At 42.3% G+C, this 23,157-nt stretch overlaps 1 protein-coding gene across 4 annotated transcripts in view; it reads right to left on the bottom strand.

Annotated features, from left to right (window-relative positions):
* Nucleotides 1-23,157, bottom strand: part of SKAP1 (src kinase associated phosphoprotein 1) — a 313,962-nt gene that overhangs the window by 23,252 nt on the left and 267,553 nt on the right. The window contains exons 10-11 of one of the 4 annotated variants that reach the window (XM_039476898.2): nucleotides 15,252-15,302; nucleotides 6,759-6,859 (exon numbers count right to left, since the gene is read on the bottom strand). In XM_039476898.2, coding sequence (XP_039332832.1) covers nucleotides 6,759-6,859; nucleotides 15,252-15,302 — 152 coding nt within the window. The remainder of the gene's footprint in view (nucleotides 1-6,758; nucleotides 6,860-15,251; nucleotides 15,303-23,157) is intronic. The other 3 variants (XM_039476899.2, XM_039476900.2, XM_039476902.2) reach the window with 3 other exon arrangements.

Raw genomic sequence — 23,157 nt, 5'->3', positions numbered from 1 at the left:
TAATTTACGAGACACAAGCTCTCAGGAGCCATTGGTTACGTATGAGGAGACCTGCACCAGCGCCACAATCTGGAGCCACTGAAGAGCGCTAAACACCCCGCTGTGGCTTGAGCTGCGTGCTGGCTCCAGGGAGGAAGGGAAGCTTAGTCCCTCACCAGAAAAAGCTGTTCAGAAATATCTGAGTCCAAAAGGAATGCAGGAACATCCGCTGGATGCTCAGATCTGCTTTGTTATTAAAATTTCCCTTTAATATATTTTGAGACCCAAATTGGAACTCAGTGAATTAAGTGGGCATGACGCTGCATGGGGCCAAGGAATGCATGGATGTGATGCAGGGAGGTCTGTGGGAGTCCTCCTGCTGACTGTGCCACTGGTTACTGTTTCAGAGTTTGGATGTGTGGCTCTGGTCTCTTCAGGAAATGAAGTTTGAATAATCAGTCAGGGACCAAAGCTCTCAGACCAGGAAAGTGATAGTGGATTTTCATGTAGGCCTCTTCACTGGTAGTTTTTAAAAATATCCAAGTGAGCACCCTTTGTGCTGTAGATCATCTCTTTTTCAATAATTTATTGAACTGCTAGTAAGTGCCCAACACTGATCCAAAAGTTTATTATTAGTGGAAGGGAAGGAAACATTCCTACATGACAGGTACTTCCTTACACAAATTCTCTAATTTAAGCATCACAACAAACCTATAAATAGACATTTTCCCAGTTGTCACATGTGAGGAAACTGAAGATTAGCAGGATTAAGAAATTTTTGCTCAGGGTCATAAATAACCTGTCTCTTATAGGCACTTACTTGCTTCCCTGAGAACAGGACAGGTGATGGACAGCTGGTTATCTCTGGGGAGCATCTTTCTATTTTTTTCTTTTTTCTTTTCTTTTTTTTTTTGAGATGGAGTTTTGCTCTGTTGCGAAGCCTGGAGTGCAGTGGCGTAATCTCAGCTCACTACAACTTCTGCCTCCCAGGTTCAAGCGATTCTCCTGCCTCAGCCTCCCAAGTAGCTAGAATTACAGGCACATACCACCATGCCCGGCTAATTTTTGGATTTTTGTAGAGATGGAGTTTCACCATGTTGGCCAGGCTGGTCTTGAACTCCTGACCTCCGGTGATCCATCTGCCTCAGCCTCCCAAAGTGCTGGGATGGGCCACTGCATTCAGCCTCTCTTTTTTTTTTTTTTTTTGGAGACAGGGTTCTCACTCTGTCGCCCAGGTTGGAGTGCAGTGGCACAATCTCAGCTCACTGCAACCTCCTCCTCCTGGTTCAAGCAATTCTCCTGCCTCAGCCTCCAAAGTAGCTGCGACTACAGATATACGTCACCACGCCCAGCTAATTTTGTATTTTTAGTGGAGATGGGGTTTCGCTGTGTTGGCCAGGCTGGTCTCAAACTCCTGACATCAGGTCATACACCCACCTTGGCCTCCCAAAGTGTCGGGATTACAGGCACGTGAACCACCATGCCCAGCCACTGGGGAGCACCTTTCTTGCCCAGCCAATCATCTTCTCTGGCTAATTTTTTTTTTTTTTCCTAAGGGCGAGCCGGGCATAGTGGCTCATGCCTCTAATCCCAGCACTTTGGGAGGTTGAGGCGGGTAGGTCACCTGAGGTCAGGAGTTCAAGACCAGCCTGGCTAACGTGGGGAAACCCTGTTTCTACTAAAATACAAAAATTAGCTGGGCATGCTAGTGGGCACCTGTAATCCCAGCTACTTGGGAGGCTGAGACAGGAGAATTTCATGAACCCAAGAGGCGGAGGTTGCAGTGAGCTGAGATCACGCCACTGCACTGTAGCCTGGGCGACAAAGAGAGACTCCATCTCAAAAAAAAGAAAAGAAAAAAAAGGAAAATGGATAAATCGGCCAGGTGCAGTGGCTCACGCCTGTAATCCCAGCACTTTGGGAGGCCGAGGTAGGTGGATCACCTGAAGTCAGTAGTTTGAGACTAGCCAGACCAACATTGGAAAACCTGGACTCTACTAAAAATAGAAAATTAGCTAGGCATGGTGGCACGTGCCTGTAATCCCAGCTACTCAGGAGGCTGAGGCAGAAGAATTGCTTGAACCTGGGAGGTGGTGGTTGCAGTGAGCCGAAATCGTGCCATCGCATTCCAGCCTGGGCAACAAGAGCAAAACTCTGTCTACACGAAAGCAAAAAAAAAACAAAAAAAACCCAGAAAACAAAAGCGATAAATAGCTCTCTTTCTGGGATCATTCGTGCCCAAAGGCAAGACTGAAAGATTCTCCTGAGTTTGGTCCTAGGATTCTAGGGTTCAAAGTTGGATCATACTTGGGTGACTATTAAGAAACAGCAGGGGCCGGGCGCGGTGGCTCAAGCCTGTAATCCCAGCACTTTGGGAGGCCGAGGCGGGTGGATCATGAGGTCAAGAGATCGAGACCATCCTGGTCAACTTGGTGAAACCCCGTCTCTACTAAAAATACAAAAAATTAGCTCGGCATGGTGGCGCGTGCCTGTAATCCCAGCTACTCAGGAGGCTGAGGCAGGAGAATTGCCTGAACCCGGGAGGCGGAGGTTGCGATGAGCCGAGATCGCGCCATTGCACTCCAGCCTGGGTAACAAGAGTGAAACTCTGTCTCAAAAAAAAAAAAAAAGAAACAGCAGGAAGCAGCAGTAACCTATGACTAAAGCTGCCATCATCATCTCCCCTGCCCCCTCTATATCACTTTCCTTTCTAGATCCTTTAACCTCCTCACCTCGGACTGGGCCTTTCAGAATACTGCATACTTTTATTAGATAGACAGAGAGGGGGAAACCAGATGTATTTATGAGAACTTCTGAAAACAAAAGCACTGTTAATTTAAAACATTATTTTTTGTTTAAACTGAATAAGTAATTAAAGCTAAAACACATTTTTGTGTGGAACTTCTTTAGCAGTTTCACAGTGTCAGGCCCACCATATTTAGAACAGGAATGTCTGAGGTAGAAGGATTCTTAGATGCTATACAACTCCACGCTCTCATTTAACAGGTGAGGAAACAAGTCTAGTTAAGCTGAGCTGCACACAGCTGCATCTGTGTTGCTCAGGGAAACAGACTTCCCCAGATTCCTAAACAGCAGGCCCTTCTTGCCCAACAGAGCTTCTACTGGACAAAAAGAAAAGTAAAATAGAGCTTTCTAGACATCATTTTCCTGGACTAAATTCAACTTGGGTTAGTTCTTTTTATTTTTTTTTTCTTTTCTTCTTTAACTTGGGTTAGTTCTGTCCTTACAGGTGTGAGTGACAGCTGTGGAGTGTTAACGGACCCCAACAAAGGAAGGCAGCTGAGACTAAAGTGAGAATAAATTAGGATCTATCTGAGAGAAAATTCCAGAGAGTAGGCACGATTGACCTTCTGAATAGACAGATGGCTGGGAATGACAGTGGAATCTCCTTTTCTGTTTGAACTTATTCATTTGTGCTTCTTAGAAGCAACACAATAAATAGATTGGGTGGCCTTTTAAGGTTCCCTCCTGTCCAAGGATTATTATTGAATTAGGTAATATAATAAAGGTGAATCCAAATTGAAATGCTCCCCAAACCAACGTTAACTGGAATGAAGCTTCACGAGGGAAAGGTCAGCTGAGCTCCTAACTTCTCATTTCCTCTTTGATATGCAGGGATTTGCAATATGGGGAAGGGAGCCAGCTGGTATAGCTTTTTGGGGAAGAAATATGCTACTATTAATACAATGGATCAGTATGAAAATGGACTCACAACCTTCCAGAAGAGTGGAGAAAGAAGCTGATAGAAATAGGGCAGCGAGGTATTCTCATTGAATTAAACTCTGATATATTAGTTTTCTTTTCTTCTTCTTTTCTTTTTGGAGAGAAAGCCTCACTCTGTCACCCAGGCTAGAGTACGGTGGCAATCATGGCAGCAATCATGGTAGCCTTGAACTCCTGGGCTCAAGTGATTCTCCCAGCTCAGCCTCCAGAGTAGCTGAGACTACAAGCATGTACCACCACAGCCAGCTAGTTTTTATTTATTTTGTAGAGATGGGATCCTGCTATGCTGCCCAAGCTGGTCTCGAACTCTTAGGCTCAAGCATCCTCCTGCCTCGGCCTCCCAAAATACTGGGATCACAGGCATAAGCCACCATACCTGGCCTATGTTAGCTTTTAGTAACAGAGAAGGGGAAGAGGAATTGGTTAAAAAAAAAAAAAAAGATTGGGTTGGTTCTCCATGTTCTTTAAGATTTCTTAAAAATATGGTAGCCACGGTAACCACAGATAGCTCCATACTGCAGGACAGGTCACTGCACAACCCCTTCTAACTAGAGGAAAGGGACCCCCAGTGAAAAGCCATTAACAAAGGCAAAAGACATGCAAAACAAACAAAATAATCATGACAGAGAGAAGGCCAGCAGCCAGTCTGGCTCTCTTCTCCCCACCTCCTGCTGCAGGCACCTCCAGACAATGTAAACAGTTAATTTGTTCACCTGCAGGCTCTGGGCAAACAGAGCCCTGGTCACACCTGAGTGGATAACTCGATTACCCCTGTAATGCCAGTGTGGTAATGTACACAAATTCTATTACACGGCAAACCTTGCTTTCGGGCATTTGAAATACCAATCAGGCCAATGTCCACTCCCTTCTTTGCTTCCAATTTATTCTTGGTGTATTGGAGCTGCACCGAAATGGCACTAGGGTGGTAGTCAGTTAAGAATCCAGGAGAAATCACTAGAAAATTGTGATCTCACTCAGCAACGCCTGCAGGCCTCCTACTCTGTTGCAAACAAAGGGTTGGGTTTGAATTGGGTCCGTATTTAAAGGGGCCTGATTCTGTTGGAACCATGGAAAGGTGCTCTGGGTCTGACCTAGATTTTCCTAAGGTGCTTATGGTATATCTCAAACCAAGACAAACCTTTGCCTAAGGTAGTAAAATTCACAGAATAAAGATAAAATATATTCATACATTAAAAAAGAAGAAAGATAAATGATAAATGACAGATTAATAACAAATGGTTTTTCAGTTTTCCCTTATGGAATCCACATATTCTGCAATTAAAGAGCAAGTTGTGCCTATTTCAAAAATGTGTTTGTAGAGATTGATTGCATGGAGAGAGGGCTTTTTAACAAGTGCTAGGATAGAACCTATTATTTTAGCCCACCTGTAGAATATGTATTGTCTTTCTTTACCAAAATGATCCTACTGATCCCTCAGACTGTAGCCCATGAGTTCTGAATCTTCTTCACATCAGTAATTGATGTAAAATAATCCATCTTTTTTTTTTTTAAAGGTTTGTTTATGGTCAACAATACTATTTGTGAGATAGCTGGAACTAGGGGTTAACTTGTGACTGAGGAAGAGAATAAAGTTAGCTGGCCTGTGTGTGATTGAATTCACTCTCTTGGCCTTATCAGCAATTGCTCAAACCAATTGAGTTAACTAGCTCTGACTCTTCCCCCATACGTAAGTATGTTACACTCTTGTTTATCTATAAATTAAATAAGAAGACAGCTTAGCCAGAATGATTTCAATAGTATTATATGCTAATAAATTATGTACATAGTGATGACCTTTAAGCACAAGTCCCTGAAAAAGATTAAATTTTGATTGGCATAGTTTTGGTATAATACCAATTTTATTGCATTTTATTTTAAAATTTTATTTTATTATTTTTATTATTTATTTATTTTGAGGAGTCTTGCTCTGTTGCCAGGCTGAAGTGTAGTGGCGTGATCTCGGCTCACTGCAACCTCTGACTCTCAGGTTCAAGCGATTCTCCTGCCTCAGCCTCCTGAGTAGCTGGGACTACAGGCGCCCACCACCATGCCTGGCTAATTTTTGTATTTTTAGTAGAGATGGAATTTTCACCATGTTGGCCAAGATGGTCTCAATCTCCTGACCTCATGATCTGCCCGACTTGGCCTCCCAAAGTGCTGGGATTACAGGTGTGAACCACTGTGCCCAGCCACCTCTCCCTTTTTTTTTTGAGACGGAGTGGTACCTTCTCGGCTCACTGCAACCTCCACCTCCTAAGTTCAAGCAATTCTCCTGCCTCAGTTTCCTGAGTAGCTGGAACTACAGGCATGCACCACCATACCCAGCTAATTTTTGTATTTTTAGTAGAGGCAGAGTTTTATCATGTTGGCCAGGCTGGTCTCAAACTCCTGACCTCAAGTGATCCACTCACCTTGGCCTCCCAAAGCGTTGGGATTACAGGCGTGAGCCACCGCGCCTGGCCTTGTATTTTTATTTTGAGACAGGATGATCTGTCTCAGAATCTATTTTGCTCTCACCCAGGCTGGAGTGCAGTGGTGTGATCTCGGCTCACTGCAACCTCCGCCTCCCAGGTTCAAGCAATTCTCATGCCTCAGCCTCCCAAGTAGCTGGGACTACAAGAGTGTGCCACCATGCCTGGCTAATTTTTAGTATTTTAGTAGAGACTGGGTGTCCAGAATTTTAGACTAGATTGGGGTTTTGTATTTTAGAAGAGACTGGTTTAAGGAGACCTGGGTTGACCAGGATGGTCTCAAACTCCTGAGTTCAGGAAATTCACCCCCTTGACCTCCCAAAGTGCTAGGATTGCAGGCGTGAGCCACAACGTCTGGCCTGGCCTTATATTTTTAAATGTGAAAATTGGTTCCTGAATCTGGATTTTCATCTAAAACTTTTCCCAACAATTATGAATAAATGGGAATTTATGTGTGAGGGAGCCATGGGGGACTGTATGATATGGAGTAATTCTGTTTATGGTGTCTAAATCAAGAGCAAAAAAATTGACTTTTGATTCAAGCCCCATATTCTCTATCCTTACCTTGCTGAGAATGCGGATGAGGTCACCCCGTTGGAAGGACAGTTCATCTGGCTGGTCACCATGGCAATCCCACAGGCCCTGGTAGTAACTGGCATAGTCTACTGATCAAAGAGAGGAAAAATCAAAGTTAAAAGGACTCTGTTTTTTCCAAGGAGCCCATGTTTTTGCTATAAATGGAAACCAGGGTTCTGATACTGTCCCTAGGAAACCTGAGATTAAGGAGGGTTGAGATGAGATACAGCCAAACACTCAGCATGAGCAAAGGACTATGGGAGAAGGAGATCATTAACTAACATTAAATATTTACAGATCACTCCTAGTAGGATGCAGTTCAACAATATGATAAATATATTTATTTATTAATAAAAGAAAATCAGGCAGGTAATTTTTCACTTGGGTTTGTAAGTAAGCAGTGCAGAGGTTTCCTGCCAGACTTTCCTGATTCAGGCCATCTAAAGTATCTAGTTTTTCTCTTCATTATGCATTTGAAGGATCAGAGTAAATCTGTGACTTCGGCCTATTTACAAGAAAGGCTGAGTCAGCCAGCAGGTTTTTGGATCACAGCTCACTTTTCGGCCTCCTCTGTCCATAGCAACTTTGTCCTGGGCACTTCCCACCCAGGTACTATATGAGGTAATCACCAATAAATACTGAAACAAATAGCCCAGTCTTTAAGTGGAACCAAGGGGGTGTCTCATCCATTACAACTAAATTCTGGGTGGGCTGGCCCTTTTTCAGCATCTCATTTGTAGACCCTGAACACGTCTGCCAAGATTTATCTGCAAGCCCCCAGGGGAAAAGAAACCAAAGTGATCTGCATTAAAAATGAAAGCAACTGAAGACGACAAACCAAGCTTTAGAAGCAGCTGGAGAGATTTACTGAGCTTCTCAGCAAAACTAGATGGCAATGATGCCACAGGACAGCCATCGATTCTTAACAATGAAGAATTTGTATTGATCCTCTACCCGGAAAGGTTAAACACTAGAGTACAAAATGGGAGAGGATCTGGGGATTTGAATGGCAGGAGAGCTAATGCCCACTAGACCAGGGATGCTCCTTGTTCCTTGGGGTGCTCTGTATGAGAGCTGGGAACAAAGCACCTACAAAAAATTAAATTCAACTGATGGGAGTCAGGAAGCCTGGGTTCTAATTAAAATTCTCAGGATTTTTGGGGAATCTATTCTATAGATTTCCACCTTTCCCTTTATTAATTTTGAGCCTCTCAAGAGCAGTGATAGTACTGGTGGCTGAGGATAGGGCAAGTGGGCAGTAGGGTCACAGACATCCTGCATATATTTGTTTTTTTTCCTACTTGTTCCTGACTTACAGGCAATTCAAAGAATAAAGGCACAGGGGGACAAAATCCCTATATGTCTTTGGAAGAGAACTTTGGTAGGAATCTTAAAGGGTACAAAAACAGAGAACAGAGAGAACTATTTAGTTAAGACTCGGGTATTGCAAACAACAGTAAAAATGTCAACCATATAGAAACTCAGGCATGTTTTCTTCACACATAAAATTGTCTGTGTGTGCAGTAGACAACAAAGGGCAGCAAACAAGATAACTACTGTGAAAACATTCTGCCACACAGTTGATCATATGTTTAGAAGAAAAATACTTAGGGAGAAATATGTTAACTATTGAAAAGACAAAGCTTATATATTTGGAAATATAAGTACATGAAATAATAGAGAAATGTAAGTCCCTGAAAAGTGAAAGTAGTTTTCCCAGAGGATATATTATGAATTTTCAATTTTAATGGAGTTGATTAATCACCCCAAGATTTTGACTAAATTCAGGAATGAAAGAATATTGACATCAATATTTTTCATGGATTTATATATAGTAGAGAAAACCATTTTTATGAAATTAGATTCTAAAACCATAACAATATTTCTGAGCTGTAAGGAGACTGACAAACTTGTCTTGGTCTTTTCTGGCCCAGTGGATGGTCACTTTGGAGGGCTGTTCCCTGCAGTGTGCCTGGATGTGGGATAGGTCCTAATACTGAGTACCCTTTTGGTGTATATGTAAAGTGATTTGACATTGGATATATATGGGCCTGGGAGAACATCTAGAAAAAGACCTATTTTTTTTTTTTTTTTTAAAGATGGGGTTTCACCATGATGGCCAGGCTGGTCTTGAACTCCTGACCTCAGGTGATCTACCCACCTCGGCCTCCCAAAGTGCTAGGATTACAGGCGTGAGCCACTGTGCCTGGCAAAAAAGACCTATTCTAAAAGCACAACAGATCACAGGGAAAGCAAGAAGCTAGGAGGAAAACAGAAGCCTTCCAGGAAAAAATTTTAGATAGAAGAGGTCTTTGATGTTAAAGGCCAAAAGAAGACGGAGTTCAGGAATCCAGGAGATGGTTTAGCTCAGCCCAAGAATAGGGATTGTCAGAAGTAGAACAGCTCCAAAAAACAGGCAGAATGAAGGGCTAAAAACTGGGAAAAGGTTGAACTTGCTAGCCAGCTTGAGGTATTCTGTATTAAGGAAATCAGTTAGAGGTAGGCAATTTCTTAGCGGGGCAAGATGACCCCATATTGCAGACTTCCTGTTTAACACACATGTGATTCGCATTTATGTGTATGTGTGCATGCAACTTCATTTCTCAGCATCCAACAGACATGTATATATAGTACCTACTAAATGCCAGGAACTGTGTTAAATACTGGGAATTCCACAATGGCCACACAGGAGCCCTCCTCTCAAGGCTACCTTCCAGTCGGGGAGGCACCATGGAAAAAACAGTTATACAAATGTTTACTTATGATTGTGATATGTCTGTGAAGGAGAGGCTGAGGATGCTGTGTGTAACAGGGAATCTAACATAGTATGAGGGATTAGAAAGGGCCTTTCTGATCAAGTGGGTGTTATTTAAGGACCTTAAAGAGGGGAAGAGATAAGTTGGAGGAGGGCTTCATTCCTGAAGCTTGGCACCAGGAAGAGCTGAAAAGCCCAGAAGGCTGCAGGGCTAGTCCAGCTTCTCCCTAAACCTGCCCAACTCATCCTATAAACAAGCTCAGGTAGAGAAACTGAGAGCCCAAAGGTAAGGCTTGCCTCTATGGGCTGGATTTAAGTTCCTTTGGGCTTATACTATTCTGGCAGCCGTCTGAAATCAGAAATGGTGCAGCCTTCTGACCGTTTAATTAATTCAAAACATCCTCATTCTCATTTTGAGGACATTATTCCATCTAATTATTTTTTTTCCAGTCTGTCCATTTGGAATGAAAAACAAAAGAATAAAGCTTAATGCCAGCATTTCTCAATGTCTCTCCAAAAAACGTAACTCTGCACTAAATAAAGTCTGGTAATTCAAAAGCAAAGCACTAATATATTTAGCATAAAACAGACAGAGAACCTAGAGCAATAATGATACCACTAATAACTAAAACAGTTATAACAATTAACAACAATTACAATGATAGAGAAGCTAATGGGTATGATCACTGCATTTAAATTGCTAGCAGAGCTGAGAAAGACTTTTTCTACAGAAAAAAAAAAAAAAAAAAAGAGCAGCATCTTATTCTCTTTATCCTATGTAAGGGAAGCTAAGCTCCAAGCAACCAAAATGTCATAAGAAGAATAGAAACAGACCAAGTTAAAAAAAAGTATTGGTTTCTTTTTTCTAGGTATTTATTGCAAAGCATTTGTCATTGCATGCCAGGTTCTTTACAACTAGTGACAGTCGTTTCTCTTGTAACTGAGGCCAAGATGGTGCTACCGATGATAAAGTCAATGTCTGAAAATTAGCCTCTATGATGAGGAAAGTTTTTTTTTTTTTTTTTTTGAGATGGAGTCTCACTCTTGTCACCCAGATTGGAGTGGAGTGGTGCGATCTCAGCTCACTGCAACCTCCGCCTCCCAGGTTCAAGCAATTCTCCTGCCTCAGCCTCTTGAGTAACTGGGATTACAGGTGCCTGCCACCAAGCCTGGCTAATTTTTGTATTTTTAGTAGATACGGGATTTCACCGTGTTGTCCAGGATGGTCTCGAACTCTTGACCTCAGGTGATTCACCTACCTTAGCCTCCCAAAGTGCTGGGATTACAGGCATGAGCCACCATGCCCAGCCTTACAAGGAAAGTTTAAGGTAAAAAGGACCAGGACATCTTTCTGCCTTTCTCCTTTCTTAGGGACAATAAAACCTGACTATTCCTTCCAGAGTTCAGCTTATGTTTGGGAGTCACTGGGTAGCTACAGAATTCAAGCTGTGACCAGGGAAAAGTGGCTAAAGGCAGGCCGGCATGTTATTTACATTTTCTTGATGACTAAAATGATTGTGTCAGTGAGGCCTAGCGCTGAGTATAACCTCTTTTTTTTTTTTTTTTTTTTTGAGATGGAGTTTTGCTCTTGTTACCCAGGCTGGAGTGCGGAGTGCAATGGCACGATCTCGGCTCACCGCAACCTCCGCCTCCTGGGTTCAGGCAATTCTCCTGCCTCAGCCTCCTGAGTAGCTGGGATTACAGGCACGCACCACCATGCCCAGCTAATTTTTTGTATTTTTAGTAGAGACGGGGTTTCACCATGTTGACCAGGATGGTCTCGATCTCTTGACCTTGTGATCCACCTGCCTCGGCCTCCCAAAGTGCTGGGATTACAGGCTTGAGCCACCGCGCCCGGCTGTATAACCTCTTAAGTTATGGAAAAGAGAGACAGAATGCAAAGACAGATAAAGCCAGTCCTATGAAAGCATGGGATGGTGAGACTTGGACAAAAAAATGCCTTAAGTAGTGACCCATTGGAAGTGACTTGAAATGTTCTTTAAGCCAGGTCAGAAAGGTCCAACATATTTAGTCCATTCAAGTAAACTCTGGTAATTTTTCTTTCTTTTTTTTTTTTTGTTCGAGACGGGGTTTCACTTTGTCACCCAGGCTGAAGTCCAATGGCACATCACAGCTCACTGCAGCCTCGAACTCCTGGGCTCAAGCTATTCTCTACCTGCAGCCTCCTGAGTAGCTGGGACTACAGGTTCATGCCACCACATCCAGCTAATCTTTTAATTTTTTGAAAAGATAGGATCTCACTCTGTTGCCCTCAACAGATCAGAAGTTTGCTGATCTCAAACTTCTGGGCTAAAGCAATTCTCCCATGTCAGCCTCCCAAAGTGCTGGAATTTTATATTTGAGTTACTGTGCCCAGCCTTGATAATTTATTCACTGTTTTGGAAGAAGGCTATGAAAAAATTTGCAAAGTATCCACTGACTGTGGTACCAGAGGAGGAAGCGCAATTGGATAATGCCATTTGCTTACTTCATAGGCCTTTAATCTTGAGTTCTGAAATTACTATGGTCCTTGCTGTTATAAGTATGAGTTGGAAGTGGGGGAACACTCACATTCTGATTTTCATCTCTTTTACTCTTTCATTGGGCCAATATTTTAGCTGGTTGATAATCAGCTCATGTTTGGTCTTGGGAAACAGGCTTCAAAAGGTAAGAGCTGCAAACACCTCTGTGGTCTTTCATTTTTTGGCCCTCCTGAAAGCAACCATTTGCTTTTAAGATCACAGTGGTGTGGTCTGTGTCTCATTTTGGCTTAGTTTGCCCACAGTTTCAGAGCTGGGGTTGGGGCAGACTGAGGGAGGTATGGGTGGGAGGGGTCTATTTCAGGTTTTCCTTGGTCAGGGATTTTATGTATCAAAGGATGATTTGTGCCTCCAGGATTGCTTTTTATTTGACATAGTGCAGGCAAACAAATGGCTAGTAATTTTTATAAAAACAAATGCAGAGCAAGTTTTATTTTTGGTTACCTGGAGGTTACCTATTCATGATAAGGAAAGGTGATAAGCTCTTATTACCTAAGACCTTTAGTGTTAGACTATTAGGCTGATGGGCTGGAATTTAGTGAAAATCTGAGGTGTTGAAGAGTCACTCATTAAAATAACCCTGTTACTAGCAGTCATGCTGTAAACTGAGCTCTTTATAGATTGAGCAATCAATACTACAAGGCTGTGATAGATTTTCTAGGTAACAGAAGGAAATAAAAGAAATTACATCTTACAGGGTCATTAACACTCAATAAGTATGAACTGAATCTCTTTCACCCATTCTGATAAGATCTAGTTGGGCCTTAAAAATGTTAGCAATTCCATCAGGGAAAAGCACAGCATTCAAGGAACAGGATTCATGGAGGTTGGAAAAAAGTACTTGGATTTTAAAAGTTACTCTGCTAGCCATAGCATCTTTTAGGAAAAAAGGAAGAAGGAAGGAAAAGATCAACTTGCTTAAAAATTTTTTTCCCCAAAAAGCATGATAACACCTGAGAAAAACTAAGTAGCACAAACTTGTGTAGCTTGTGTATGACATAGGAATTCAGGCTGTCCTAGAGCTCCTTACCTTTTAAATGCCTTCACTGGGGCTGCCTGCCCTTCCCCCAGACCTCTGTCTTTTATTGTTACAAAACTAAGTGATGACATTTGGATTTATATATTTTTCACCATTTCTATAGCGCCTTTGGAGAAAAGGCACTACATAAAATCAATCAATCAGTAAATAAACACAAATAATAAAAATTTCTGCCTCAGATTCTGCAGAGAGAGCGAAAAGTCCTCCTGTTTTTTTAATCACCAAGTCACCAATCATTATAACTGGTGGGAAGTATAAACCATAGAAACATATTCAGAGCTCGCTATACTTTTTTTTTTTTTTTTGAGACGGAGTTTCGCCCTTGTTACCCAGGCTGGAGTGCAATGGCGCGATCTCGGCTCACCGCAACCTCCGCCTCCTGGGCTCAGGCAATTCTCCTGCCTCAGCCTCCTGAGTAGCTGGGATTACAGGCACGTGCCACCATGCCCAGCTAATTTTTTGCACTTTTAGTAGAGATGGGGTTTCACCATGTTGACCAGGATGGTCTCGATCTCTCGACCTCGTGATCCACCCGCCTCGGCCTCCCAAAGTGCTGGGATTACAGGCTTGAGCCACCGCGCCCCGTGCGAGCTCGCTATACTTTAACAACACTTATTTTGGAGGCAAGAAGCATGAGAAACAAAAGGTTTTCTTTTTTTTTTTAAACCTACTTGAATTATAGCTGTGGGGACAGTTAAGAAATAAATCTACTCTCACCTCCCAGATATAACCTTAGAGAAAGAGGTAGAAGGAGGAAATGAGATGAGGGAGGAGTCTGAAACTAGATTCTAGACTTTGCCAAAAGACTGATGCTTCCTGAATGGAGTTTAATATGAAATTGGCCACAGGAAGCTTACAGTTACTCCACCCAAGCTGTCCACATGAAGCATTTCTTTTCTGCACTGGTGATGGAAGTTGGTTGAGAAAAGATATATGTGGAACATGGGTGGGTCAGAACAGATTTTCATTTGGAATTCTGTATAGTAAGTAGACAAAAGAAGGAAATAGGTTTCAGAATGAACTTAATCACATGTGTTCATTATCATGAGGTCCCTGCAGCTACACTCACATCCTTGCATCATACCTGCCTCCACTGCTTGCTTTCTCTCCTGCTTTGGCACATGACTTCTGAAGCTGCATCTTTGTTATCTCTTCTCTTCCCTGGGAGAAGCTGGACCCTTAGGAATTTGGGTCCTAAACCTTTTAAGTATTTACTTTCTGCAGAGAATGAACCTAGAAATGGGAGCTTTGGTGGATGGATAAAGAAGAGAAGAAAAAGCACAAGGAAAGGAGAGAGGAGAATGGGAAAAGACGGCCAGATAACAGAAGGAGCAGGGAGGGAAAGAGGGCAAGAATTCCTAGGCTTAAGAATTTCATAGACTCTCTAAGAAAAATATCAGCCAGTATCTAAATCAGTCATGATTAGGGCTCTGCTGATGGAATGAATGTCCTTGAGGTGGCCCTTGCAATGTGCAGCATTCCTTTACTGACAACCATGGAATAGGTCCTTGGTCCACTTACGGAGGCTTCAGAGGGGCATCTGACCTCAGAAAGGATGCGCTCACTAACAGCCTGAAGCATGGTTAACAGTCTGGGATGAATAAGATGTAATTTTATATTCAACAAACCTGTTATATATTCATTTCCAAATGTGCCTGGAATCAAACCAGGCCATCAGAAGTCAGCATCACCAAGCAATTCTATCCTTCACCCTGTGTTCACTTTTTAGATCTGACACATTTCTATTCCCCTCTGAACTTGCAATCTCCGGGCCTCTCAGAGAGGAGACATTTCCATTCTTTCCATTCTCAATCCTCTGATCTCTTAGAGATGAGGCAATTCTATTTTCACTGTACTGATTTGAGAAAAACTGATAGGAAAAAATAAATATCTTGTTTGGCTTCCTGCCCTCTCTAGGATAAATCTTGGCTGTTCTGGGAACCATTAATTAAAGTGAATGGATGGCTGCTTTTAAAGTTTAGATATTTCCCTACTCAGTCACTTTATTTGGGGCTCTTGGGGTCACACATAGATACACTCTTAATTATTGAGATAGGTAATTTTTGTAGTCTCGGAAAAAGGTGCTTTCTCTAATCAGAAGCCCATAATGTCCTACCCAGTGCCTGTGCATTTAGGAGCTCTTATACCTCCTTTGCGTCGAGTGCCACTCTCATCCTCTTCCAGATTATGCTCTTCATCTGGTGGGATAAATGATCAGTATTAGCAATTAGTGGTTCACAGTCTCATGTTATTTGTTTATTTATTTATTTATTGAGATAGAGTCTCGCTCTGTTGCCCAGACCGGAGTGCAGTGGCACGATTTTGGCTCATTGCAAATTCCACCTCCCGGGTTGAAGGGATTGACCTGCCTCAGCCCCTCAAGAAGCTAGGAGTACAGCCGTCCACCACCACATCCAGCTAATTTTTGTATTTTTAGTAGAGATGGGGTTTTGCCATGTTGGCCAGGCTGGTCTTGAACTCCTGGCTTCAGGTGATCTGCCCTTCTCTGCCTCCCAAAGTACTGGGATTACAGGTGTGAGCTACTATGTCCAGCCAATCAGTCTCACATTCTTTATATGGAGAGGTCCCCTTTTTCTGAGCTCATCATACTCTTTTCTTTAAGGAAAGTTTAACTACTGTGTTCTTTAAAAAAAAAAACAAACCATCTCTCACCTTCAAACTGGCCCTCTCCTTCTCTTCCCTTTCATTTATTCATAAACATTTTTAAGTGCTTATTACATGCAAGACATTGCACTAGGAAGTGGGACAAGCCATAAAAAAGACTGTCAGGGTTCCTGCCCTTGTGGAGCTTCCAGGCCATTGGATTATTTAGGTGTCTATCACCAGTATCCTAATCCTTTTCCTCAAACTCCCTTTCTCCTTCCCTCTGGAATTCTCTTCAAAATTATCACCTCTATGCAAGCATTCTCTCTGGTTTTAAGCACTCCAGAGTTAGGATGTTAGTGTGTGTGTGTGTGTGTGTGTGTGTGTGTGTGTGTGTGAGAGAGAGAGAGAGAGAGAGACTGTGTGTGTGTGTGTGTGTGTGTGTGTGTGATTTGAAGTGGGTGTTTACACTCTCTGTGACTGGCTGGGTGCGGTGGCTCACACCTGTAATCCTAGCACTTTGGGAGGTTGAGATGTGTGGATCATGAGGTCAGGAGTTCAAGACCAGCCTGGCCAACATGGTGAAACTTCTTCTCTACTAAAAATACAAAATTAGCTGGGTATGGTGGCAGGTGCCTGTAATTCCAGCTACTTGGGAGGCTGAGGCAGGGGAATTGCTTGAACCTGGGAGGCAGAGGTTGCAGTGCCACTGAACTCCAGCCTGGGTGACAGAGCAAGACTCTGGCTCAGGGAAATAAAACCAAAAAACTTCCTGTGGTTAATTAGTCTTTAATCCTTAATATATCCATCTTTGTTCAGCGGTAGTGGAGGCTGGTCATGTACATAATTTTATGTTCCTAGTACTTGGGGCTTGTAGTTATCTTTTTATTGTTTTTATTCAGCCTGCCCTGTTCATTAGAGTATAAGCTCCTGAGAGTAGTTGGAATGATCTTTTAATTAATTGTTGTAGATTCACAATGGATTCTAAGTCAACGCCACTGTCTAACTCCAGCCAAGTGTTTATACTGTCAAAGTCATAACATGATTGGCCTAAGTTTCTTACCCTCATTAACCTGTTTCATCTCATAACATTACCTGGTAAAGTAGGAATTGGGCCTTTATAAAGTAAATATGTGTCAAAATTATATATAGCTATTTTATACATGGGGCAAAGTGAACAAAAATACACTCACTATTTTTTTCACTACCACCATGTTCTCCCACTCTCTCACTCACACATATATACACACAGGTGCACAGTAGATAGGGTATAATAAGCAATGTTTTGTGGGCTGAATAATCAGCTTCTCCCGGCCACATTTCCTTTCCTTTCTTCTTCTGAGTCTTACAACATTTGCTTGTCTTACTTCTCTATAGTTTTGTCACTAAATGAACCTTTGAGGAGATGGTCTGGGGACATTTTTTTCTTTCTTTATTTTTATTTTTATTTTTTTAAAGGTGGGGTTTCACCATGATGTCCAGGCTGGTCTTGAACTGCTGACCTCAGGTGATCCACCCACCTCGGCTTCCCAAAGTGCTACGATTACAGGCATGAGCCACAGTGCCCGGCCTTTTCTTCCTTTTTTAAAATGTAATGTTTATAGGGCAATATGAGTTCTGGTATGCCAGACTGGAAAAGTAAGCTCCAAGCTCATAGATAAGAAGCAGCAGAATAAAAATATGTTAGAATACTATAGAGCATTAAAGAAGTAATTGATTTCAAGTAAAAAAGAGATTGATATGGTCAGGTGTGGTGGCTCATGCCTGTAATCCTAGCATGCTGATAGGAAGGATCACTTGAGCCCAAGAGTTTGAGAGCAGCGTAGACAACAGAGCAAGACCCTGTCTCTACAAAAAATAAAAATAAAAATTAGCTAGGCATAGTGGTGCACACCTGTACTTCTGGCTACTTGGGAGACTGACGGTGGAGGATTGCCTGAGCCCAGGAGTTTGAGGCTGCAGTAAGCCATGATTGCACCACTGCACTCCAGCCTGGGCCTGGGGAACACAGCAAGACCTTGTCTCTAAAAAACAAAAGACTGATACCCTGGGATATATATATATTTGCCCTATAATATGGTATGGGAAAGGGAGCACTTTGACTCAACAGTTCTTATAGCCATGTATGATCTAGCAGCAGAGAATGTTCTACTTGCCACGTGTAGTGTTCCTTCAACCCTACCACAGAGAATAACAGAACCTAAGCTAATGGAGGAGTAAAATCAAATACAGGAAACAGATCATGCTGAAATAAACCGCATCAAACATTCTTTGCACATTGTCTTCTTGTTACTTGTCCACTTCCTTCCTTTCTCTGCTATGATGCATTTCCTTTTTGACATGAGACTAATTTTAGGATTGAAAACATTAGAGGAAAAATTGGTATATCCTCCATTTTAGAGATACCCAACAATTTGAAGAGAGAGCAGCTCTTTTGTTCGTATCAAACAACTCCATCACAAAGGCAAATAATTTGCTGTGCTTAGGCACTTTTGCAGAGAGGGTTTATTCTACCTCTGCTGTCTGTGTGCAGCTGTCTCTTCCTCCCAATTCTAATCAATGTAAATTGGGTCAGATCTCCACTGTGAATTACAAATTGGATCCGAAGTTGGAGGGTCACTGTGCTGCTACTCCACCTCCTTCCCATTGCCATTAGATGGGAAGCTTCACCAAAGATCTTTTCTAAATAAATCAGACTTTATTGTAAAACTTGGCCACTGACGAGACATAACCTCATTAGCATTGATTTTAAAATAAATTATTGAAAGTGGCTTGCCTGCTCTTTGCATTTGTAAAATAGGAGAATGTAAATGTATTTGCAATGATAAAAATGAAAACTAGAACTTGATTCCTTTATCCTTTTGGGCAACGGCACTTAATCTAGTCATAATACAAAGATGGAATAATAGAAATGTGTTCTATGCAGTTCAATTCCAGACCAGATACTTTCCATTGCACCTTTGGAAGCACCTAGAAAGAAAGAAAAACACTGGCCATAGAGCTTTTATATCATCCACCGCCATTACTAAGCTCTACAATGATGGATGTGAATGGGGAAGCTCCAATCCCCACATCTATTCTATCTAACACTGTCCTTCCCGGGTGGCTGAAAGTAGGCTCAAATCCAGAAGCCTTTCCATTGATGGGCTTGGTGCTATGACTCTGGGGTCTTTGGAAGACTGGGGATGGGGCACTGTCACATAGTGAAGGAAAGCACTGTTCACAGCTGGTTGTAAAAGTTACACCCCAGGCACCTCCCTAGGTTCTGGGGGTACAATACAAATAGGCATACAATTTATCTCAGATCCTTCCATGAAACTAAACAGATGTCTTTCAAACTCCAAGTCAAAGACAACTGATTATATGGCAACAGAAAAAAAGGGGTGGGTTAAATAGCTAAAGTTCTTATTTTTATTAATCTGTAATGTGAGGCTTTAATTTTAAGAGACAATTTTGAACGATATATTTTAGGCTAAGAGCTTGTTGAATTTATTTATAAGAGTATTATTAGGCATTTCAGCATTATATCTACTGAAATACATCTTCATTTAAGAGTGAATTAAAATTTATGTGCTAGCTCAACTTTAAACAGTAATGGATTATAATGGTCCTTGTTCCTAACGGTGCATATGGGACCCCAACCTTACATAGGTTTTAAACAAATTAACCTCTAAAGATTACTGTCCACTTATCACATTAAATGCTCTACTTGATCCCCAAATATCTCATCTCAATTGGGAAAACAGTTGAAGAAGATTCTGTTAACTGTGCGAACATATAAGAGAACCATGGGGCATCACAAATGAGCATCAGTATCTGGAGAGTCAATTTCAATCAACATTCTTGGCACAATGTCAGGGACACTAATGAGAGGCTGAGAGGAAGAGGACACTGAATCTACCTCAGAGGGACAGAGAGGAGCCAGCAGCTTCTCATGACACCTGGCTCTTTTCTGAAGTGCTACTCTGACACTCTTCTGACATCGGCTACACTGATATCAAAAAGAATAACATTAGGAAAAAAAAAATGACTAAATCAGGAAGAGGGGAAATCACTTACTTCCCAAAACAAAGAAAGTGACAAAAGCTTCAAAAAATGCCAACTGTATCAATGTACAACCAGACATCAAGGTGCTCTGGTGACAGATGCATCAGAAATACAGACAGAATCAAGGTGCAAAGGGGACGTGCAGAAAAGTAGAAATAAACTGCTCCCCAACATGCACAGATATATTTTAAATCCACAGATGTTATAGCACCTCATCAGACCACATGGAAAATACAAGCAAGATGTTAATAACACATTTAATTCTCTGTTGTGTATTTGGTAATCTCAACTGTTACCTCAAAATATTTGCATCCTATTTCAGTGATATGGGCTTGATGTATAAGATATTATGATGTATAAGATATTAAACTCAATTTGTGCTAAATGCAACACTTGGAATGCACTGAATTTAATTTCACTAATAATACCTAAGCATCTACTAACTGGGGAGAAAGACCTGAATACAAATCACTGTGGTGAGGGCTAAAGCAAAGCTTAATTCCAGTTGAGTATCTGGGAAGGTGTCACTGGGGAGACAGTTGACCAGAATGTGTATGATTTCACAGGCTGAGATCAGAAGTGTAGTCTAGGTAGAAGAAACAACATGATTCCAGTTTTGGCGCTGCCAAGCAGGACTGTGTGGCTGGGGCTCAGTGGGTATGGGAGTAAGAAAGAGAAAAGGCCAGAAGTTCAGAGGAGGCCTGATAATGGTGTTGCCTCTTCCCTGATGCTCTTTCTTCATAAACTTTGTATTTTTCGTCTCCATTTTTTTAAAAATTTCTTTAGACTTCTTACCTTCACTGTTACCCCTTCCTGTGGGTCTGAACAACTGTACAGCGGGAAAAATAATTCCACAGAATGCTTGTTTCCATTTGACTCAAAATTTTAAAAACTCAGTTATATGCTTTATTATAAAGCAATCTGGTTTCTAGGTCTATAATAACACCCTGGGGCAGTGTGGGCAGCATTGGAATGTGCACAGAAATTCCCAAAGAAGGCTCTTCATCTCTCTTTCCATTTGCGCTTCTGAAATCTCTCTAGAGAACACAGCCGGATTCTGTTGCCACTGCAGCTGCTACAAGGCCCCAGTTATAGCACTTCAATGGTCTCAGGCGCCTTGCTGGATCCCAGCCTTGAGACCCCAGACAAAATTTGATAAAAGCTGTCCTTTTATGGAATCTTGAATCATGGAGCTGGGCCTATGCTGGCCTGTAAAACAACTATGAGAGTGGTGGTGGTGGTGAGAGAGGGCTAAGAAAGGCCTCCTATTTTCTACATATTGCTTTAGCATTTCTTTGTGGTAGTTCCCTGCAGTTTAATCTATTGCAAATGAGATCCTGAAAAAATCAGCCCCCATATGCTCAACATGGATGTTCAGAAATCCCACCAGATACCAACCTTGAAACCATATTTTCCAGCACTAACGTTTTTGTGGTCTGGCTGAAAACCTTGAGTGCTCTGGTGTTCCCTCATGGGCAGAAGAGTGCTAGCCACGTAGCAAATGCTAATTATTCCATGATTAATGTGATGGAGTGAGTTTAATGTGATGACCCATACATTATTTTGATTACGAAAAACATTTTTTATTGACTTGGTATTTGTTACATACATTTTTCTCCCTATTAGGAAGCCCATCTAAATTATACTCTAGAAGGGAGGTCTCAATAACATGGCTTTCCCCACAGAGAGAGTGAGGGCTTGTGTGGGCCCCATCCCAAAAGGGAGGATTAGCAGAACTGTCAATGTTAAATATCCTCCACAAAGCACATTTACTTGTTATAATGAAACAAATGTTAGAGGCCCACGTATTTGACTCTTGATGGGTATGCAGTGTTAGCACATCCAGCGTTACTGTAGGCCATCCTTCCACACAGCACCTGGCCTCGCAGTAAAAATGGGCATGAGCAGAAGGTGCACTCCACATTCCATCTGCTCAGGATTTTCAATTTCACCTGCTCCATACACATAGCTGGAAATATCCAACTGGACTGTCTCGGGTCTGGTTCGAGAGGGCAGCGACCTAACCACCCCCAGTTCTTCAAGGAGATAACACTTCCTGTTTAAACACCATCACATTAATAATAGCCAGCATTTACTGAGTACTCACTGTATGCCATTGTATGTCAGGGCTCTGTGCTAAGAACTTTACATATGTCAGTTCTAGACTCCTTACCACATCCCTCTAAGACAACTACTATTGTTTTCCCCATTTTACAAGTAGTACAATCAGGCAAGGAGAGGGCAAGTAACTTGCTCAAGGTCTCACAGCTAGCAGGTGGTAGAGCAGATCCATCCTGACTTAGAGCCAGTATCTGTACCTATGATACCATGCTGTCTCATGTGCCGCTGGTTGGTAGGTGGTCTTGTGAGAAGGCAGCAGAAAGGAGACAGTGTTAGGCCCCCTCACATTCCCTTCTCAGTTTCTTCAGGACTGATTGTGTGGCACACACAAAATTCAAACAGTAAGTTCAGAAGCAACAGCTGAGTGGAGTGGACAGGAAGCTGAGTGATAGCGACGGGTTGCTGAAATATTCATATAATAATTAAATGCCAATATATCCCACCTCCAACTCTGTCTCTAAGAACTGTGATGGATAGAGGCTCATGGGAAAGAACGTGTTGGCTGGGTACAGTGCTGTCCTTTGGAAACTAAGAGGATACTTAGCTGCTGTTTCCTTAACCTGCAGAAAGAGACTCTGGATTTCCTACTGTGTGGCTTTCCTCACTTCCAATGGAGAGCTGTTGCGGATACAGGGTAAGTGTACCCTCAGACCAGTCTTCATGCCCTTGGGGCCAATCCAACATGCCAGCTGGTGGGAATTTTGGAAAAATGCCCTGATACTCTGGGCAGTGCTGCAATGGCCAAGGGGAAAAGTTTAGGAGGCAAGAGAAAGATGGTCATTAGGAAGCCAATCATACCTTCACTGCCTACTCCTGGGATAAGGTGACAGTCCCAAACTTATCTAATTTTTTGAGGCCTCTTTCTCTTTATTCTCCTTTGCTCTGTGTCTCTGAGCATCAGCCACCTCCTCCCTGGCTCTTTTGAAAACAAAACATGGTACATAAAAAGGCCCTTTCTTCCCACCGCAGAAGGTTCACTGAGGTATTCCCAGAGCACTCTTCCACAGTTGTAACCCAAAGTGGACTGTCACCCGGATATTTCCCCAAGCCTGGGCAGGAGTGAGCAGAATATGAGCTCACTAGGAAGATTCTGGCCAAGTTGGGGAGTGCATCTCCTTTTAGGGAGTGTTGTGAATTAGATCCATTTCTGCACCCTGCTGTTGCAATGGAGCTGACTGTGAAAGGGAAGATTCTCAGAGGAGCTGTGTTTTAATGTAGCAATTTGATTCAATTTTCCACTCTATAAAATTACCCATCACTGCTCGTTGCTTTCTAACAGAC

Source organism: Saimiri boliviensis, chromosome 17, assembly GCF_048565385.1.
Source record: "Saimiri boliviensis isolate mSaiBol1 chromosome 17, mSaiBol1.pri, whole genome shotgun sequence".
NCBI lineage: Eukaryota > Metazoa > Chordata > Mammalia > Primates > Cebidae > Saimiri > Saimiri boliviensis.
Note: the sequence above shows the minus strand (reverse complement) of the source record. Positions and strands in the feature narration are given on the sequence as shown.